Source organism: Sus scrofa, chromosome 2 (assembly GCF_054392235.1).
Source record: "Sus scrofa isolate SSC_HxYL_T2T_F1_AM1 chromosome 2, Sscrofa_HxYL_maternal_Yorkshire_Landrace_v2.0, whole genome shotgun sequence".
Taxonomy (NCBI): Eukaryota; Metazoa; Chordata; class Mammalia; order Artiodactyla; family Suidae; genus Sus; species Sus scrofa.
This window is the reverse complement of record NC_139384.1, coordinates 80,057,236-80,078,659: the sequence shown is the minus strand read 5'-3', so window position 1 is coordinate 80,078,659 and position 21,424 is coordinate 80,057,236. Positions and strand designations below refer to the sequence as shown.

At 53.5% G+C, this 21,424-nt stretch overlaps 2 protein-coding genes across 12 annotated transcripts in view; one reads left to right on the top strand and one right to left on the bottom strand.

Moving 5' to 3' along the window:
- The window catches only part of KANK2 (KN motif and ankyrin repeat domains 2), a 468,727-nt gene that overhangs the window by 292,249 nt on the left and 155,054 nt on the right, over positions 1-21,424 (top strand). The window lies entirely within an intron of this gene.
- CARM1 (coactivator associated arginine methyltransferase 1) overlaps positions 1-21,424 on the bottom strand; it is a 42,771-nt gene that overhangs the window by 11,983 nt on the left and 9,364 nt on the right. For 6 of the 11 annotated variants that reach the window (XM_021083822.2, XM_021083823.2, XM_085012946.1 and 3 more), the window contains exons 2-4: positions 4,325-4,450; positions 1,954-2,060; positions 976-1,080 (exon numbers count right to left, since the gene is read on the bottom strand). In XM_021083822.2, the coding sequence (XP_020939481.1) occupies positions 976-1,080; positions 1,954-2,060; positions 4,325-4,450 (338 nt within the window). Of the gene's footprint in view, positions 1-975; positions 1,081-1,953; positions 2,061-4,324; positions 4,451-8,106; positions 8,996-14,937; positions 19,874-21,424 lie in introns of those variants that run through there. The other 5 variants (XM_085012953.1, XM_085012950.1, XM_085012952.1 and 2 more) reach the window with 2 other exon arrangements.

Here is a 21,424-nt window from a genome sequence, read left to right as displayed (position 1 = left end):
AACGGGGCTTCTGAGGACAGCTAGGATGCTAAGACCAGTACATGCTCTCAGACCTGATTCAAGGAGGGATGGTATAGGCTGTCTACACAGCACGTGGGAGTGAGCGCTCACTGGGTAAGGACAACTCCAAACACCCCAGGACGACCCTTGAGACTCAGGGCTGAATGGCCAGGCCTACACTGTGGGCAGGAGGTGAGCAGCCTTGACCGCAGGCCCCACAGGGCACCCCACCACCTGGAGGAGCCCCAGGGAAAGCTCCTACTCAGCCGAGTGCTGTGGCGCACAGGCCTCCGGATCCCTGGTCCTCCCCAGAAGCCAGCACAGCAGCCCAGAGGTGTTCCAGAGCCTCTGCAGCCACTGCAGGGTAGAAGTGGGCTGCAGGTGCTGATGGTGGTGTCTCGTGGCTGCATGCTGACCCTTGGCCCCTTCCTGGGAAAGCAGTCAGCTGCTCCACTGGGGAAGGTGGACTGCCCACCCTCGGACCGGCCGGGCACCCTCTCCAGGCTGCCGGGCCCCAGCACAGGCTTTCAGGAGCATCCAAGCCATTGATCCCATTGCACCGCAGTGGGAACTCCAACACACACTGGACCTTTTTTTTTTTTATTCTTTTTAGGGCCGCACCTGCAGCATTTGGAGGTTCCCAGGCTAGGGGTCCAATTGAAGCTACAGCTACCAGCCCACACCACAGCTCATGGCAATGCCAGATCCTTAACCCACTGATTGAGGCCAAGTAATGAACCCGCATCCTCATGGGTACTACTCAGGTTCGTTTCTGCTGTGCCACAATGGGAACTCCCTCATGCCCATCTTAGACACACCAGGCTTCTACAAAAAGAGTTTGCTTTTGTAATCCAAAAAATTAAAAATGAAATCAACAAGCAAAGGAAAAAAAAAAAAAAGGAGGCAGCGAGGCAGGCGCGCAGCCCGAGGGAGAGGGAGGAAGGAGGCAGGGCAGACCCGTGTCGGCCCACTCACCTTGTCCTTGAAGTCCGTGTGGTTCTGTAGGATGGCGCGCTGGTAGGTGCCCGTCCGCACGTAGTCCTGCATCATGTTCTGCTGCTGGGACAGGTAGCCATAAAACTGGAACAGAGACATGCCAATGGCACAGGGCACGCGTCGGAGAGACGGCCGAGATCTCCCTGGGGAAGGCGCACCCCCTCAGCTCTGCGGCCAGTGGCTCCAGGACACAGAGTAGGAAGCTAGAGACAGCCCCCAGGAGGAACACCACCACTTCACCGTGGCCAAAGGACACAAGCTGGATGACGCCTGGACCTGGAAGCCACCCAGGAGAACTCAAGAGATGACACAGGCGGGGTTCTGGGATCAAGGGCCACCTGCCCCATCTTGGGGGCCCCAGAGAAGTAGAGGAGCAGATTGAACAGAACCCTAGAACTCAGAGCGCCAGGCTGGTGAGGTGCTGCAGGGTCTCTCTGTAAGACAACAGGCGATCAGGAGGCAGCGTGGCACCTGGGCAGGGGCACAGGCTTTGGCATCAGGCAGACCTGGCTTCCCATCTTGGCTCTGTTGCATAATAGCTGTGTGACTTGGAGCAAGTCACTTAACCTCTCTGAGCCTCAGTTTTCTCATCTGTAAAATGGGGACAACAATAGCACTTACCTCCTAGAGTTTTTGGGAGGGTTCAAGAGCTTCCGTACGTATCAAAGCGCTTGGACCAGTGCCTGGCATGCCCTGCATGTCCCGGACACTGTAACTGTGCTACCATTACTCAAAATGCCTGTGGACCTGAGCTTCACCTGCACTCAAATCCTTCTAGCAACCCTCCTAGGCAGGCACTCACATCTGTTTCACAGATGAGGAAACTGAGGCCCAGCGGTGGAGAAAGCCTGCCCAAGAGAGTAAGGGGCAGAGCCAGGACAGGCGGAACTGCCCTGTGCCGCGCAGCCTCCGGGGGCCACCGGGGGTGGCAGCTTGGCCCGGGCCGTGCGTACCCACCTGGAAATACTGCACAGCAGAGGACTCCTCCGTGCGCTCGCTGAACACGGACCGCTCCAGGGTGTGGCCCCGGCAGGTTTTCAGGATGTTATAGAAGGAACAGAAATCTGGAAGGGGGAAGCCAGGTCATGCGTGGCCATGTCAGGGGTGAGGGTGGGGGGTTCCATCTACGTGCAGACCCTAACTTTTCCACCTTGAGCACCGGTGACTCGAAAATCCTCCCCCCTAAAATGTTGAAGCTTAAGGAAGAGGAGAAGCCAGATCTGCCACTTGGTGTCTGACAGAGGAGAGGGCAGGGTCATGCACACAGAGGAGTGCTGGTGGGGGTGGGTCCCGGCACTGCTTCGCTGAAGGGCGGCTTGGCCAAAGCCTTCAAAGGATGACCCGGGCGTCAAACCTCTGGGCTTCACTGCAGTGAATGACCATTAAGTCCACCCACAGCTCATGGCAGTATCTGCGGGTGACAAGTGGACATAGGGACGCCACCCCGATGTCCCTTAAGAGTGGACCAGATGGACCCCAGAGGACACAGAGAAGCCTGTCAGGGAACCAGTCACCAGGGGTCTGTAGGACCAGATGCTACACGCAAATGAAGTAAATTTATTAACACAGAATGACGACCACCACGTTGTGTGTCAAGAAAGAAAGTAAAACAAAATCACGCAGACAGACAGGTGGTGGGTGTCAGGGGGAGGGGGAGTCAGTATTTAATGGGGACAGAGTTTCAGTTTTGGAAGACGAAAAAGTCCTGAAGATAGATGGTGGTGACAACTGCACAGCAATGTGAATATTTTTTTGTTTTTTTTTTGGTCTTTTTGCCATCTCTTGGGCCGCTCCTGCGGCATATGGCGGTTCCCAGGCTAGGAGTCTAATCGGAGCTGTAGCCGCCGGCCTACACCACAGCCACAGCAACGTGGGATCTGAGCTGTGTCTGCAATCTACACCACAGCTCACGGCAACGCCGGATCGTCAACCCACTGAGCAAGACCAGGAATGGAACCCACAACCTCATGGTTCCTAGTCGGATTCATCAACTGCTGCGCCACGGCGGGAACTCCTGAATTTGCTTTAATACACTTGGAAGCCATACACTTAAAAATGGTTGATGATAAATTTTATGTTGTGTATTTTAACACAATTAAAAGGCAGTATCTTAAAATGTACAGTTTGGGAAGATGAAAACATTCTGGAGCTGGTGAATATAGAAATGTATACTCAAAAAGGGTTATAACATGGTAACATTTTTGTTATGTAAATTTGACCACAACTTAAAAAAAAAGGATAGGATTGAAAGGGGAAAAAATTAGACTATAAACATTCACAGAGCAGAAAAAGACTAGAGGGATCTACATCAACTCTTAATGACAACTCTGGTGGTGTTTCTGTAACTTCTTTTTTTAAACATTGAACTGGGATTAATTATGTACATAAAGAAGGAACCTGGGGAATTCCTGCACAGCACAGTGGGTTAAGGACCTGGCCTTGTCTCTGCAGCAGCTCAGGTCACTGGTGAGGCACAGGTTTGATCTCGGCCTGGTACAGTGGGTTAAGGATCTGGCGCAGCCACAGCTGTAGCATAAGTCACAGCTGCAGATTTGCTCCCTGGCCTAGGAACTTCCCTATGTCTCAGGTGCGGCCATTTAAAAAAAAAGAAGAAAGAACCGGAGCTTAGAGCGTAAGAATGCTTCTGGTGGGAGGCAGTCAGTCAACTGGCTGCTTTCTCCCAGCTCTGCAGCGAGGCCACACCAGGGCGAGCAGTCCTGAGTGTCTGGGCTATGGGAGTAGCCTCCCTCCGTCGGGGTGCTGGGACAGGTAAGAGAGCTCTGGGGGAGCTGGGGGCAGGCAGTCTCTCTTTGGCTCTGCAGTTGGCCTGGACACACACACACACACACACACACACACACACGCACACACGCACGCGCGCGCGCGCGCGCCTGCCCTGAACCACTGGCAGCTCCTCCCTGTGGCTTCCCAAGCCCCGCTCAGGAGCCTCATGTGTCCCCCAGCTGCATCTGCTTAGCTCCTTCAGTGTTTCCTCCATGCTCCGAACAAAGCCTCCACCAACCTGGAGACCTCATCCTGTCCCCTCCACTGCTGTGGGAGGGCTGGGCCTCAGCTGGAAGGTCAGGCCAGGCCTCTCAGAGGAGGGGATATATAAGCCAAGCCCGGGAGGTCCCAGAAGGGCTGGCAGGGTCTGGGGCAGTGTCCACACAGCAAGAACATATTCCTATCATGGACTTATTTCTTCACGGAATATGATTTCTGATGTCCGTGGGGCATTTCCTGGGTCAGGATTTAACCAGGCTCCAACCCCCCTCCACACCCCCACTCTGGGCACTCCTTGTGCTGCTGGGACAGGTAGGACACGTACCGCTGGGTGTGGCAAACTGGATGAGGACGCTGTTGCAGCCGAGGGTGATGATGAAGGACTGCTTGCCCACACGGCTACACTCTGTCTCCCGGGACACTGAGCACTTGAACACACAGACGTCTTCATCTGCAGGAGCAGGAAGGAAGCTGTGAGCCGACAGGTCCTGGCCAGCCTGGTCAGGCTCCCCACTGGCTGCCTTTGTTCAAGTCCTGTCCCGCCAAACTCCCCGTCCCTCCTCACAACTTCCTAGATGCTTCCAGAGTGCCATACCCCGCAGAAGCACTGCCCCGTACCATGCCTGCCCAACCCATGCTGAGGACAAGGTGATGGCCAATCACATCTGTGGGGGGAGGTACACAGCCTGTCCAGTGGGAGAGGACAGCTGTCCGCAGGGCGACCAGGACTGGGGCGGGGAGGGCAGTTGCCCAGCACTGTGAGGTCCAGGGGACACCTCTGCCAGGATGACCCCTCACCAGCACCTCCTGGTACCAGACCCCATGCTGCTCAGTGGGCAGTGAGGTAGGAAGACACATGAGAAAAGGGCAAGTCTGGTGGGGACTGAGGGTTCACAGGAACCCAGCAGGGCACCCCAGGCCCAGCTGAAGGAGTCAGGCCTTCAGTCACTGGCCCTTTTGTGACACATGGGGGTATCATCAGTCTTCAGAGCTGAGCAGGGCTGGGTGGAGGGTGAGAAACAAATCCTGGTGGATGGAGTTCTCTGGTGCCATATAGGCTAAGGATCTGGCGTTGTCACTGCTGTGGTGCAAGTTCGATCCCTGGCCCAGGAACTTCCACATACTGCAGGTGCAGCCAAAAAAAAAAAAAAAAGAAAGAAAAAAGAAAAGAAAAAGAAACCCCAGTGGATTTCAAAAGTAATCTTTTTTTCCCCACAATTTTTACTTTTTTTCAAGGTTTTATTTTGTTTTGGTCTGGCCTAAAGCATGCGGAAATTCATGGGCCAAGGAATGAACATGTGCCATAGCAGTGATCCGAGCCACAGCAGCGACAGTGCCAGATCCTTAATCCACTGCACCACCAGGGAACTCCTTTCAAAAGTAATCTTTGAAATTTGAAAATAAAAGCAGAAAGGCAATGTCTTAGTATAGAAAGATGATTTCAAACTGCTGAAGGGACCAAGGGACAGCAGTCATGAGCGGCGGTCACATCAGACCAGAGGTATACACTCTGCACCTTTGTCAGTGGATGCCTCCCCCAGTTTTCCTGCATCTCCTCCTCACTCAGATTTTCCCTCTGGGACAGGAGACATTTGATTTCTCTTCCTCACTTTGCCCTCTCAGCACCTGGAGACCACTCACCCGAGGCCTGGATGGTCACCAGGGTTGGTCAGGCTGATGATCCAGAGAGAAGAAGTGGCCATGAGTGCACAGTATGTGCTTATATACGTGTGTGCACACATGTGTGAATGAGACAGTAGATGGTTGGGTGTGGCTCAAGAAAGGAATCTCCATTCTGCTTCCTCCAGCTGAGCCCTTTCCTTCTTGCATGTATTGTGTGTGGCCACTGAAGCTGGACAGCCTGTGTTCATGCCCCACCTGTGCTACTCAGTATCATGAGGGCAGGGCAGAGCCCTCAGTTTTCTCATCTGTCAAGCAGAACTAATGGTGGGACAGGCGAAGGGCCCACCACACACATATGGAGAGAAGCACTGCATCCCCGAGCCCGCCACCACTATTGTTACTGCATTCTCTCAACCAGCACAGGGCGCCCCACCTTGGCCAACATCACCAGGAGACAGACCAACCCAACACTGTGGCCTGGATGTCGGACAGTGGGATGGACACCCTGGTCCCATTAGAAGGGGACAACTGTACCAGATCAGGGGCAGTCCAAGACAGCCTCCCTGGTTGCCTCAGGAAAAACCTAAATTGCTGGAAACTATTCCAGAGTAAAGGAGACTAAAGAGCCTTGATGATCAAATACGAGGTGTGGTCCAGCTATAAAGGACAACTGGGGAAGTGTGTGGACCGCAGGAGCCATAATTTTAAATGATCTAGATGTGACAAGAGCATTATTCTGTAGAATGCCCTTATCATTAAAAGATACGTCTGGGGAGTTCCTGTCGTGGCGCAGTGGTTAACGAATCCGACTAGGAACCATGAGGTTGCGGGTTCGGTCCCTGCCCTTGCTCAGTGGGTTAACGATCCGGCGTTGCCTGAGCTGTGGTGTAGGTTGCAGACGCGGCTCGGATCCCGCGTTGCTGTGGCTCTGGCATAGGCCGGTGGCTACAGCTCCGATTCAACCCCTAGCCTGGGAATCTCCATATGCCGTGGGAGCGGCCCAAGAAATAGCAACAACAACAACAGACAAAAGACAAAAAGACAAAAAAAAAATAAAAAAATAAAAGATACGTCTGGAAGTAAATTCCTGTGATGTCTACAACTTGCATTTGACTGCCTCGTCAAGTAAGCAACAAAATACAGTTATAGAGAAAAGCAAGAGGACAAATATGGCAAAGTGTTTCCAATTGCCCCATAATAACCAAAATAATCTTGAAAAAGAACAAAATTGGAAGACTCAAATGCCCGATTTCAAAACTTATTTCAAAGATACAGTAACCAAAGCAGAATAGTACTGGCAAACGGAGAGACATATAGATCAACAGAACTGGAGTCCAGAATAAACCCTACATTTACAGTCAATTGGTTCTTTTTGGTCCTTGTTTGGCCATCCCAGTAGCCTATGGATGTTCCTGGGCTGCGGTTCAAATTCAAGCTGGAGCTGTGACCTACACCACAGGTGCAGCAACGTTGGATGCTTTAATCCACTACACTAGACTGGGGATTCTAACCCGTGCTTTCACAGAGACGAGCTGGATCATTAACCCACTTCGCCACAGCAGGAACTCTGTCACTTGATTTTTTTGTGGGGGGGGTGTCTTTTTTGGGCTGTACCCATGACATATGGAAGTTCCCAGGCTAGGGGTCAAATCTGAGCTGCAGCTACTAACCTATACCACAGCCACAGCAACACTGGATCCAAGCTTCGTCTGCAACCTACACCACAGCTCACGGCAATGCCAGATCCTTAACCCACTGAGCAGGGCCAGGGATCGAAACCACATCCTTACAGATACTAGTCAGATTCGTTTCTGCTGCACCACAACAGAACTCCTGAATGAAGACAGGGATCAAAGCAGAGTCCTCATGGATACTAGTCAGGTTTGTTACCACTGAGCTACAACGGAAAGTCCCAATTGATTCTTTTGTGTGTGTGTAGAATTAAAATGATTTTCATTTTTTCCATTATAGCTGGTTTATAGTGTTGTCAATTTTCTACTGTACAACAAGGTGACCCAATCACACATACATGTATACATTCTTTTTTCTCCCATTATCATGCTCCATCATAAGTGACTATAGTTCCCACTGCTATACAACTTTTTAATAAAAAATAAATTAGAAAAAAAAATTATAAACTTTTTATCAAAGGACAGTATCAAAAAAATGAAGAGGAGTTCCCTGGTGGCCTAGCAGATTAAGGACCTGGTGTTCTCACTGCTGTAGCTTGGGTTGCTGCTGTGGCACAGGTTCCATCCCTGGCCTTGGAACTTCTACATGCTATGGGCTCAGCCAAACTAATTTTTTTAAGTGAAAAGACAACCTACAGAATAGGAGAAAATATTTACAAATCCTACACCTGATAAGGATCTATTGTCGAAAAGATATAAAACACTCTTAACATAACCCAATTCAAACAAAAGGCAAGACTTGAGCTGTTTCCCCTAAGACATACAAATGGCTAGCAAGTGAAAAGGTCCTCACCTTTTAATCATTAGTCATTAGGGACAGGTAACTCAAAACCACAATTAGATACCAGTGCACACCCAGCAGGATGGCTATAATTTAAAACAGAAAAAGAGGAAATAACAAGTGTTAGCGAGAAATTGAAACCCTCATACCCTGACTGGTGGGAACCTAAAATGGTACAGCCTCTGTGGAAAACAGTTCAGCGGTTCTTCAAAAAGTTAAACGCAGAATTACCATTTGACTCAGCAATCCCACTCCTTGGTATATACCCAAAAGGATTGAAAGCAGGTATTCAAATGAATACTTGTATGCAAATACTCAGTGTTGCCATTCACAACAGCCAAAAAGTAGAAACAACTCAGATGTCCATCGACTGATGACTGTATAGATGAAATGCGGTCATCCATATAATGGAATATTATTCAGCCATAAAAAGAAATGAAGTCCTGACACCTGCTACCATGGGGATGAGCCGCAGAAACATTATGCTGAGTGAAAGAACCCAGACACAAAAGGTGACAGGTTTATGATCCCATTTATATGGAATATCTAGAATCAGTAAATCCAGAGAGAGAAAGCAAATAGGTAGTTGCCAGGGGCTGAAGAGGGGAGAATGAGGAACGGTGACTTAATGGATACAAAGTTTCCTTTTCAGATGATGAAAATGTTTTGGAAATAAAGGTGCTGATAACCTGATACTGTGAGTGTACTAAATGCCACTGAATTGTTTTATGTTATGTGAATTTTTTTTTTTTTTTTTTTTTTGTATTTTGTCTTTTTTAGGGCTGCACCCATGGCATATGGAGGCTTTCAGGCTAGGGGTCAAATTGGAGCTATAGCTGCTGGCCACAGCAACATGGGAGCCAAGATTTGTCTGTGACCTACACCACAGTTCACGGCAACGCTGGATCCTCAACCCACTGAGTGAGGCCAGGGATCGAACCCACGTCCTCATGGATGCCAGTAAGGTTCATTAACCACCGCGCCACAATGAGAACTCCTGAATTTTTATCTCCACACAAAAAGAAAAACATTCCCAATGGGTGAATCTGGACATGAAGGGCCTGTGGGTGTGGGCTGGGTCCCTTGCTCTCCCCTTGTTTAGTCTGAGCCCTAAGCCTGGACCACAGCCTGGAGGAGGGTTTTTGCCAGATGACCTCACAACTCAGGAGCCAGATGTCACCTCCTGGGGATCAGGGGAAGCAGGACACAGGCATCCTTCTGACAGGAAGGACTGGCAGGTCAGCCCCAGGCTCACAGCTATGCAGCACCGCCAAGGGGCCCAATGCCTTGACGTGGTACCCATGCCCACTCCTGAGGCAGGAAATAAAAGTCGATCTGTCAGCTGCTCCTGCGTGGTGGTGAGCAGACCAGGGAGGGCCTGTTTACAAAGCAGCCTGGCAACCTGACCAGTTGCCCTAGGCACCCCCTGCAACCTGGCGCCAAGCAGGCAACCACAAGGACCTGGGGCCAAGCACAGCTTGGCTGCATCCAGAGGCTTGGGCCAGGGAAGCCAGGGCTAAGGGCAACCTGGGCTGTCCCATCACGGGACAATCAAAGCCCAAGGAGCTAGCATTTTTTTTTTTTTTTTTTAGGGCCACACCCACGGCCTATGGAAGTTCCCAAGCTAGGGATGAATCAGAGCTACAGCTGCCAACCTACACCACAGCGACAGCAATGCTGGATCCTTAACCCACAGAGTGAGGCCGGGGACTGAACCTGCATCCTCATGGATACTAGTTGGGTTCATTACCGCTGAGCCACAACGGGAACTCCTGGAGCCAGCATTTTTTATATGTCACAGCTATACACCCACAGCCCAGTCCCTATAACACACAGGAGAGCTCGGTAAATATCTGAAAAACAAACAAAAGCTGGACCAGGCTCCTACCTCTCTGAAAAGCCTCAGGAAAAGTCCAAGCTCTGGGAATGGCAGTTGAGGAGCTGCATTCATCAGCCCTTCCCTCCCCAGGGCCACACTCAGAGTCCCAGTCCCCCAGTGAGCAGGCAGTGCACCTCCACACACAGACACACACACACACACAGGCCTTCCCCTCTCCCCTCCTTTCACATGGAGAGGCCCTCAGGGAATGGACAGAGATGGTGGTGCTGGCCTATCCCTGCCAGTAGACACCATTCATGGAGCTCAGGCTCACCTGTGACCAGGCAGAGCACAGCCTGCCTCCTGGTTCCCCAGGAAAGGGGTCTGGAGCCCACAGGGCCTGGACCCAGCAGTGGCACAGCCCCATCTATCAGGAAACCTCCTGGCAGACTGGAAGGCTGGCACCATTCCCCCTCCCCGCCTTTATTTAGCTCTTCAGTGGGTGCACCAGTAAAGAGGCAGAACCCATCTCTGTCCTGCCTCCAGAAACCAACCCAGAAAGTACCACCCTTGTCACATCGGCTGGCGTACTCAGGGGCTGCCTGCATGCAGCCCAGAGAGATAGGGGACAGGGAGCGGGAGATGGGCTAGCAGGCTGCCCTGACAATCTAACTGGGGATGACCACAAAGGGGGCTGCGGGCCTGGGGACTATGCTGGGTTTCAGCCCACCCAGGTCAGGCAGAGCTGTGTTTCCCTCCCCGATAGCAATGGATGGGTAGGCCTGCCGCCTGGGCCGGCTGCTTGTCAGAGGCTCACTGCAGACGGGCTCTGAACAGGGGAGCGCGAGGCAAAGGCCCTTGGCACATGGAGTGTTAGCCATGCCCTGGCCACCACAAACATGTCCGCCCTGTTCCTGGGCCCAGCCTGATGCCCTGGGCTGGCCTCCCACCTCCCACATGGCAAAGTCAGTACTGCCCAGGCTCTGGGGCCAGGGGACCATGGGCCAGATGGCCAGGAACAACTACCTACAAGGGGAATGCAGCAATTGGGGTGCACGGGGGTGGAGGAGGGTATGAAAACCACCCCATCCATCTTGCTCCCTCGGAGCAAGGCCCCCAAGTATCCATGTCACAAATACTAAGTTTCGGCCCACACGCACATCCTGCTGAGACCCAGAAGGGGCTGGGCTGTCAGACTGCGAGTTACAACTGCTGAGGTGCCAGGTTCTGTTCCTGTGTTTTCCATGGACCCCTCAAAGCACCCTTATAACCCCACTGGCTCAGAGAGGTTATGTAGCTCACTGAAGGTCACACAGCAAATGGCCCAGCCTGCTGGCTCCAGGATCTGTGTTCCGGCACAGAGTGTGTATACCCCTTCTCCATGCCTCCTAGAACAAGCAGCAGCCAACTTTATCTGTGAAAGACCAGGCAGTAAATATTTTCAGCTTTTCAGGCCTGTGATTCACCGCCACACACCATACGTTAAGGGGCATGGCTTTGTGCCAATAAAACCTTATTATAAGCCTGGCAATGGCATGAATGGACTCACGGTCCCAGCCTCAACCTTTGGGATCTGACGCTTCCTCCAGGCAGATGGTGTCAAAACTGGGCTAAAATGCAGGACACCCAGCTGATGCTTAAGAAATGCTTTGTGTGTGGGAACACCGCCCCCCCCCCAACACTTGGTAATCAGAAATGTGCAGTGTGGTATTGAGAGCAGGGGACACACTCAGGAGCAGGGGCCCAGCAGGGAGAATGGGGATGTTGGGACAGCCTGGCTGCGGCCTGGGGAGGTTGCAGACTTCCAGGCCTGACAGGCAATTTGTAGGAAGGATGAGGAGTGAGAGAGGCCCCACTGGGCCTGTGGCTCAGAGTCTAGCTGCACCCATAGCCAGGGGCTGCAGCCAGAGGGACCATGTGCTGTGGGGAGAAGGCCAGGGCTAGAGAAGGAGCTGCCAGGCAGGCAGGAGAGGGAGGCTGGGAAGCCAGCTGCCTGCTCCCGGCCCAGCACAGAACCATCCTTGCTGGCTCCCTGCACAGCACTGTGGGATCCAGGGCAACAGAATCTGGGGGGACACCGAGGCATGGGGCTCCCTGGTCCCAGGCTTGAAGGAAATGCCCTGTTCCCCACCCTCACTCCTGGGCCTAAACAAGGGCCCGGCACCCAGGGGCGCCTTGAAAGAGCTGCAGCCTCAAGTGGTCTCTCCTCTGCCTGCACCCGTCCATGGTCCCCCAGAGCCTTCTGGAACAAGTCCACATTCCTTATGGGGTTCACAAGCTTCCACTAATGTGCATGGCCTCGACTCCGCCCCTCCATCATCCCACGCTGACCTAAGCTCTAGAGCACAGACAAAAGGACTTCTCTCCAGCCTCCTGTGGCTCCTCAGACCCTCCCTAGCACCTTTCCTTTCTTCCCCTGCCTCCCTGTCAACTGGTCCAGGTGGAGGAGGGCCAGGAAGCTTCTCCAGCACTTCCTGGACAAGCCCTGGTGGCAGGTTGGCTCCTTGTTTAATGTCTGCCTTGCACAGACCCAGGGCTCTGCACGCGGCTGGCTCGGCGCCTGGTGATGCTGATATGCACGGCACCCCCAGGGCCAGGGGTCAGAGAAGCTGGGCCCCTTCCCCTCGTGCAGGTCCAGGTGCCCAGGGTATGCCTGCACTGGGGAAGGTCACTTAACCACTGGAGGACGCTGGGCATTGGGCAGCCCCAGGTAAGTACTGTCCTCTTTCCCTTTCCCCTTTGCTCTGGAACGAGGGGGCCCTTTAGTTCTTCAGGCTGGACAGACCTATGTCAGAGGGACCCCAGAAGAACAGGGATAAATGCTTAGGGACAAATTCTCTCCTCCCTAGAACCTTCCATTCTCGTGTAAGATGAGGGAAACTATGGAGGGCAAGACGGAAAAGCAGCCACCAGCTCAGAGGGGAAAACAAAACAAAAACCAAAACCCAACACAAAAAAGGGCCACGTTTCAAGTCTTTGCCTCTCTAACAGGAAAACTACTACAGCCACAAATGAGGAATAATTAAAGCTATTTATCTTGGCAGACTTGGGGGTGGGGGAGAACGCTTGTCCCAATGTGAGGTCTTTTATTCAACAGCCTCCTACGGCCAAATAAAACACAGGCTGTTCACCTTCCAGAGGAAAATATTCCACAGGAGAGGAGAGTTAGGTGAAGAGGAGGACGCGGCATGAAGAAATCCAGCTGCTCTCCTCAGCCCGCAGCTCAAGCCACACCAAGCGCAGGGGACGAGAGCACAGCAGTGAACAGGCCGGCCAGGCCCAGACATCCTGCACCCCAGGCACCACGGGGAGGCAGATGGCACCAGTGAGAAGGCAGAGCAAGGGAGCTAAGATGTGATGTCCAGTACAACAGGGACTATGGGCTGCCTAGGGGAGGCAGTGACATCTAAGCCAAGCCAGGCTCCAGGGGATACAGGGTTTGCCTTCCTTGAGGGGCCTCCTGTCTCTCAGAAGCACCAGGCCCCAGCCCTGGTGGCAGTGACCATGTTCCCCAACTGTGGGCTTCGAAAACTTCCCTCTGTCCCTGGTGGTGTGGAACCCTGGTGTCTAGGACAGGGAAGACCACCCTGGGCTCCTTCAGAAGGAAGGCCAGGAGGGCAGTGGTTAAAACGATGGCATCAAAGAAGACCTGGGGGGGAGTCCCCTCTGTGATACAATGGGATAGGTAGTGTCTCAGGAGCACTGGGATACAGGTTCGGTCTCCAACCCAGCACGGTGGGTTAAGGATCCAGCATTGCCGCAGCAGTGGAGGTCACAACAGAGGCTCCGATCTGATCCCTGGCCCAGAAACTCCATATGCCATGGGATGGCCAAAAAATAAAAATAAAAATAAAAGCACAAGAGCTCCTGTCGTGGCTCAACAGTAATGAGCCCAACTAGCATCCATGAGAATGTAGGTTCATTCCCTGGCTTTGATCAGTGGGCTAAGGATCCAGCGTTGCCATGAGCTGTGGTGTAGGGTCACAATTTGGCTTGGATCTGGTGTTGCTGTGGCTGTGGTGTAGGCCGGCAGCTGCAGCTCCAATTCAGCCCCTAGCCTGGAACTTCGATGTGCTGCAGGTGCAGCCCTAAAAAGCAAAAAATAAAAATTTCTTTTTAAAAATGGAAAAAAAAAGCAAGACCTGAGGTCAGGGCCAAACGTGCAGCTCTCCAGATGTGACAGTGGGCCTCGGTTTTCTCATCTGTCAAATGGTGATCATGGCATAGCCCGTGGGGTAAGAGGTACACAGCCCACATGGAGGGCCTGAGGGATGTCCCCACTACTTGCCTTCGCCCCCACCCTCAGGTGTTCCATCTGTGAAATGGAGATAAAGGAGGATACAAGCCCCCTACTGTAAGGGCCCCCTGAGATCATGCAGGTAGTAGTAAGTGTACTAAGTACTTAATCATCAGACAGCCATTGTCATGGTCTTGGAAGAGAATCCCGTCCTGGGAATTCTAACTGGGCCTGGCCTCCCTCTCTGGCCAGCCACCTAAGCTGGCTCCTCCAGTGCTGTCCTCGGAGATGCTCCAGGCAGCTGCTGCCACCCGGCCCAGCCCCAGGGTATTTGAGGACCATGAGGTCACCCTGGGATCCTCTGGCCTGGCCCTGGTCTGGGTGAATCCCAGCCCCTCCCCCAAGCACCCAGAAGCCCCAGGGTCCCCTGGGGCAGCCCTTGTCTGGACATCTCTTCCCAGGGCACCCTGTCAAAGATTTCTGAGAGGCCTTATCCCACAGGCCTTCCTCTCAATGTCTGCAAAGATTCACCTAGATACAGGGCTGCTCGAAGCAGCAGAAAACCCAAGATCCACCGAATGAGTGAAGGAAGGTACAGCCAATGAAAAGACATAGATTCCAGTCCGCAGACACTGCCATGTTAAGATGACCAAGCCGGAGTTCTCGTCATGGCGCAGTGGTTAACGAATCCGAATAGGAACCATGAGGTTGCGGGTTCGATCCCTGCCCTTGCTCAGTGGGCTAATGATCCGGCGTTGCCGTGAGCTGTGGTGTAGGTTGCAGACACGGCTCGGATCCTGGGTTGCTGTGGCTCTGGCGTAGGCTGGCAGCTACAGTTCCGATTAGACCCCTAGCCTGGGAACCTCCATATGCCGTGGGAGCGGCCCAAGAAATGGCAACAACAGCAACAACAACAACAACAGACAAAAAGACAAAAAAGACAAAAAAAAAAAAAAAAAAAAAAGACCAAGCCACACTACTAGGGACAGTGTAAAATACACACATCACAGGTGTAAAAATGAGAAGTGGGGGGCAGGCACACTGTATGCCTGGGGCTTGTTTGGAAAGAAACCCCACAAAATGACTTCAGAGGCTGCCTCTGAAAGGGAGGTGTACTTTTCAATAGGCACCCCCCACCTGCCATTGTTTAAACCCACAGAACCTCCAGAACAGAGGGTTCCTGGGGAGATTTACACATGCAAGCCAGTGTGTGCCTGAAAACACACGCAGGAAAGTCACACTAGAAGACGACCAGGACAGATCGGGAGGGAGGAAGAGATGGACTTTTCATGTTACACCCTCCTGAGCCGTTTGAATTTCTACCCTGTTCCTGAAAGATAAGTAGACAAAAGGTAATCATGACGGTGCCAAGGGGAGGCCTGGCATCCACACAAGTTGTCAGGGTCCTCTCTGAAGTGAGCAGGTCTGCCTAGGTGCCTCTCCCAGATCCTGCTGTCAGGAGAGGGTAGTAGGAATAGGTCCTGAGCCCCCCACCCCCACCCCTGCAGCCTCAGGTCCCCATGACCCATGTGTCCTACTAGGGTTGGAAGATGAAGGACACCGGCCTCTCAGCTGGTGACTGTCTCTCCCATTGCAGGCCTGCACCCAACCCACCCCCCTTCTTAGGTGGGTGTGATGGAGGAGAGGCAGCAGGCAGGCCAGGCCAGGGTGCCCAGGGCCCCTAGAGACTTGGCTTTCTTCAAGTCCATGGCAGTTCCTCTCCCCCTGCTAGGGAGGCTACACGGCCAGTGCAGATTCCAGACCTCCGGCTTCGAAGTCACTTAGACCCCGCTTTGAATCTGGGGTCTGCTACCCGGACCCCCATCCCAGCAAGCCTCAAAAAATAAAAAATAATGCATCATCCAGTACTGACCTAAAAATGAACATATCCCGCGCCCAACCCAAGACCCACAAGCACATAGCAGGTGCTTTGAGCACAAAACATCCGTCTTGGGGGCCCCATACTCCCAAGGCGCTCCAGGCAGTGGCAATGATTGGCGAGAAGAGATCCCAGAGAGAATTCTGAACACAAGGCCGTGCTGGACTGAGAACAGGGATCTGGCCACTGGACCAGCCCAAGTAGGTACACAGACCAGGCTTGGTGCAAGCCTCTGAGACACAGCTGAGGCCAAGGCACTAGCTCCATACCGTGCTTAGGAAGGTATTTACTAGGTTTCACAGGTTCCAGGTTGGGTCATTAAGCCATGTCAAAATGGTCCCCTGAGTTGGCTGAACACATTACCTCCCTGGGAGAAGACAAGAGAAGCCCTTTGTTCTAAAGGCAATATTTACTGGGGGTGGGTGGTGGAAGCTCTCGGTTTGTCGTATTATTGTTGCCGCAACACAGCATCTGTCCACAGGGACCACAAAAACTATCTCTAACCCCTCATCTGAATGGCACATTATCCTTCATGCCTTTGAAAATATTCCACAGTAACAACAGTAGCCACCTCTGCTGGTCCCCTCCTTGTCACCCCCATCCCCCAGGGCTGACGGAGGCTGGAGAAGAGGCCCCATGTTAGAGACCCCCCAAGCCTCCTAAGTTAGCACTGGCCTCAGAGGGTCTGGCTTCAGGATGGGGCATTAGCAGGGACTCCTCTCAAAGGGCTGGTCCATGGGGGGGGTCATCTCTGCCTTCAGGGGTTGGAGACTTCGGGTCCTGCAGGCCTGGTCAGGAGGGGCCCGAGGATAAGTCTAATTATGGGGTGTGCACAGAGGGGAAACCCCAAGAGAAGAAGGCCCAGACAAAGAAAGGGCTTGGCTTTTCTGAAAAGAATACTAGGGACTCCAACTGGGCAGGAGCCATTACATGCAAATATCTCCCCCATCCATGCTAATCAGCCCACAGCCCGGGGCTTTGTGAGCTACAAAGGAAACAGCAGATGTGCGCTGGGTTCCATGGCCCCTAAAAGCAGGGGGCTTAGCAGATAATTATTGGGGGGGTTGTGGGAGGGGCAGCAAAACCAGCTCTATGCACTGGGCTGCCAGCCTCCTCCACTCGGCCTTTCCTCTGGGGCTGTGACTTTGAAACTGCTGCTGTGTGTGGTACCAGGCAAGTACCTAATGCAGTGCTCCCAAACCACTTAACTCGTTTTCAAGAGGGGGAACCGAGGCACAAAGAACCGACATGCTCGGTGTGGACTCAAGAAAGAGAGCAGAAGTCCAGCCCAGCCTCTGGCAGAAGAGTCAGGGCTGGGAGGCTGTGGGGACCACGCTCGGGGCCCTGGGAAGGATGTGGGCTCTGAACCCAGAATTAGCCAGGCCTGGCTGGTTGACCATGGCTGGCAGGGGTCACTGATGGTGTCCACCACCACCAGTGACAGCAGGAGCTGGGCCGGCAAGTGCTCTGTGAAGACTGAAGCAGCAAGGGAGGTCTCAAGGAACAGCAGAAGGACCCCAGGTTGTGCAGGGGTCCCACCCTCAGAGTGGTGGGTCCGCTCCAAACTCTGGCTCTGAGGAGAGAACACTCAGCGAAGGAAGCTGAGCCAGTGAGCATCTGGGGAAGGCGAATTGTTCCTCCTCTGGGCAGCTCAGAGGCCCTAACGCTCAGCCCAGGGTGGCTCCAGGGAGGCCAAATCGGAAGAGGCCAGAGGACGGGGCAGAAGCAGCCTTGGTGGAGGAGGGATGGACGAAACAAGCGGGGGGGGCCGGGGGGCTGAGGCCCACCTGCAGTCCCTGCAGAGGGCCCATCTTGGAAGAAAAGTTTGACCACTGCCCCCCCACCCCCACCAACGCCCCAGGTGAAACAGGATGACCTGGGGGCTACACTGCTGCCGGAAGGGCTCCACCAGGCCCCTGGGGCTCTGAGAGCCCTGCCTCTGGGCTCCAAGAACAGAATGTTTGAATTAGGGGGGCCCCTTCCCGCTGGGCCCATGGCTGCCTCACCAGATGTGACTCCAGATGTGGCCCAGGCGAGAGGGAACAGGGTCTGTCTGACACCACAGAGGAATCAGCACCAAGGCAGGAATGAGGAAAGACTGGCTTTGGGCTCCAGAAGAATCCACCAGGGCCACTGTCCCAACACAGGACACAGACCAGAAGGGCCAGGTGCTACATCTTTGCAGCATCAACTCCCCAGGGGAGGCAGCAGGGCGGAGTGGAGGCGTCAGGGCCAAACCTTGGTTGGCATCCCACTGCTGCCCACTACCAAGTGCCTCAGTTTCCTTGCCTATAAAGTGGGGTGGGGGCAAGAGAGAGCTGTGGCGATGGTGGCTCCCCCTGGGGTGAGTCAGTGAAAGTAAAGTGCTGGGCACAGCGCCTACCTGCCACATGTTGGTGGTCAGCAAACGTTACCCATGGCAGGGCTGGAAGCGCTGATAAGCAGGGTGCGGGGATGCAGGGGAGTCAAGGTGAGGCATCCCATCAGCGTCTCATCCAACACTAGGGACGCCAACCTCTGATCACAGAGAGGGCTCAGACAGAGCCAGGCTCTGCAGAGGGCCTCCAGAACACACAGAAGAAGTCTGGAAGCCCCAGCCTGCCTTTTGCCTTCCCCTCCAGCTCAGGGAAGAATGTGGCAACTTCTCTGGAATGTCCCTCTCGGGTCTGCAAGAGGCCTCCCAATCTGCCTTTGATTACTTATTCACGCGCCCCCTGCGGGGGGGGGGGGAGATCATCAGCGCATCCCTTTTTCATTAGAGCCCACTGATCTGCCAGGGTCCTTGCAGCCCACCCCGCCAGAATCTCACCAGTTCCTGTGTTGTCAGGCAGGTTTCTACACACAAAAACCATTACATGAGTAACACATCCAGGAAAAAAAAAAAAAGAACCCCAGCCACGGGAACACAATTAGCGGGGGAGCAAATCCGCCAAACAATCTTAAAGAAAACAGCCCAGATCCGCTGTACCAAAGCTGTGGGTGATGAATTGCCTGAAAGAGACAGACAAAAAAAGAGGGAATAAAAGGGGTTCTCCCTTCACTAGGCAAGGAATGGGGGTGGGGAGGAGACGAGCACTCCCCGCCCCCAACCAGTCTGGACCTGTTTTCAAGAATGCCCTGCCTGGTGTCAGGGGACAGACCCACCTGACCAAAGAAAAACCACCCAGAGGCTGAGGGACAAGCTCTAGGTCTGGCTTTGGGGGGGCAGTTATGCGGGTATATACAGTGTAAAATACACCTAAGGCCCAGACATCTGTGTGTATGGATCAGAAAACAAAGTAAGTGATCTAAAGAATAAGCCACCACAACAGACACATGAGAGCCACGGAGTAGCCATATCCAACTCCTGCAGGCCCTGGTGAAGTCTGGCCTCAATTCCCTTCATGTGACTGGTTTTCAGGGAACAAAAGGGGTGGGTATGGGAGAAGTTGGGGACTCAGGATCCCCCCCACCACAGGCATAACTCCCTAGTAAAGGACCTGGGATTCTAAAGTCAGAGCTGTGCAGCCTAACGAGCATCAGGGCAGGTGGCCTGGCTTCTCTGGGCTGATGTAAAGGATGCCAACAGCCCCACCCTGCACTCTTCCTGGGACGCTGAATCCTGAAGATTCCCAAGTGAGAAAACAGGAGGGGGAGTTCCCATCGTGGCACAGTGGTTAAGGAATCCGACTAGGAATCATGAGGTTGCGCGTTCGATCCCTGCCCTTGCTCAGTGGGTTAACGATCCGGCATTGCCCTGAGCTGTGGTGTAGGTCGCAGACGCAGCTCGGATCCCACATTGCTGTGGCTCTGGCGTAGGCTGGCAGCTACAGCTCTGATTAGACCCCTAGCCTGGGAACCTCCCACATGCCAAGGGAGTGGCCCAAGAAATGGCAGAAAAAAAAAAAAGAAAGAAAGAAAGAAAAAGAAAACAGGAGGTCGAATGCACAAAATAAGTCATTTGGGACCAAGAGGGGCAGGATCTCCAAGGCCACTTCTTTGTGCCCCCTCCTGTCACCAGAAGGGCGACCAGAGTGAGCTCCTGTCTAACATTCAGAAATGGATTGTCCGAGGAGACACACATGTACTGACAAAGCAAAAGACTTTGGAAAAAGGGGTACTCACGTGGAGGGCAGCAGGGTAAGGGAACCCAGGAGAACTGCTCCGCCTAAAGGGGGCATTTTGGTCATGGTTCCCTAGCCCTCCGGCTCTCCCTGTACCTGTCTGGGGCTTTCATGCTCACCCCCACCTGGAACACATCTCTTTCAGACCACACAGCAGCTTCAGGAGACCAATACCTTATACCATGTTTTTTACCTGCTGTGTGGTAGGGCTAAGACCAAACCCCAAAACCACTCTCTAGATCTCTTGTGGCTCAGCAGGTTAAGGATCTAGTGCTGTCACTACTGCTGAGGGGGTAACTTCTGCATGCCTCAGGTGCAGCCAAAAGAAACAGAAAAAGAAAAAAAACTGCTCTCCTCTAAGAGGAAACTAGGGAGAACTAGGGTCACTTGGCCGAGGTCACAAGGTCAAGTCAAGATAAGGCTCCACAGCCTGTGCTAATCATGACCTCCAGCTGCTTCTGACCCAGAGAGGGCTGCAGCAGACCAGGAGGGGGAAGGGAGAACATTCCAGCCCAGGAATGCAAAGCAGGCCTGTCCCTCAGCCTGGCCAAGAGCAGGACTGACCCAGAGACACAGCAGACCCCAGATGACCCCAAGTAGGCTAGCACCCCAGCTAAGCCCCCTGTCTCTGAGCTCCCCCTTCCCACCTCAACTCTCTCCACCTGGTGGCCTCCTGCCCCATTCTCTTCAGGCTGGCTCCTGGGCCACTTTCACCTAGAGTGGGGAGATAGGGCTCCTGGTCTGTCTCTCTCTGCTCCCCAAGAGGAAGGGGGTGGGGATCACATCTGACCTTGTGCAGGGCTGTGCCTACAGTCCAGGCACATGTACCCACCGGCCACCAGCCAAGCCCCTCAGTGAAACCTCCCCACCAGCAAGGAAGCTGAGATTCATGAGGCTGAGTCATTCACTTAGGATCACACTGCTAGGAAAAGACGAGGGACAGAACTGGGCTTGAGCCCAGACACAAACACAGGTGCCACTTCCCTCCGCAACACTCAAAATAAAGGCCAAGCCCCTTGCTGGGGACCACCCCTCCCCCTACTGTTCTGCTCCAGCCACTCCAGTCACTGGCTGCCCTTGGCCATGCAGGTTCACAGGCTCACTCCCTAGCAGGTCTTCCTGCCTGCTGAGCAGCAGACACTATTTTAAGCTTCTATTAGCTCACAACTCACAACAAATCTCCAAGGCAGATGCTACCAAGATACCCATTTTACAGCTGAGGGAACTGAGGCACAGAGCTATCATGGCGATGGTGAGGCACAGACTCACCTCCTCTTCTGGCAGCTTTAATG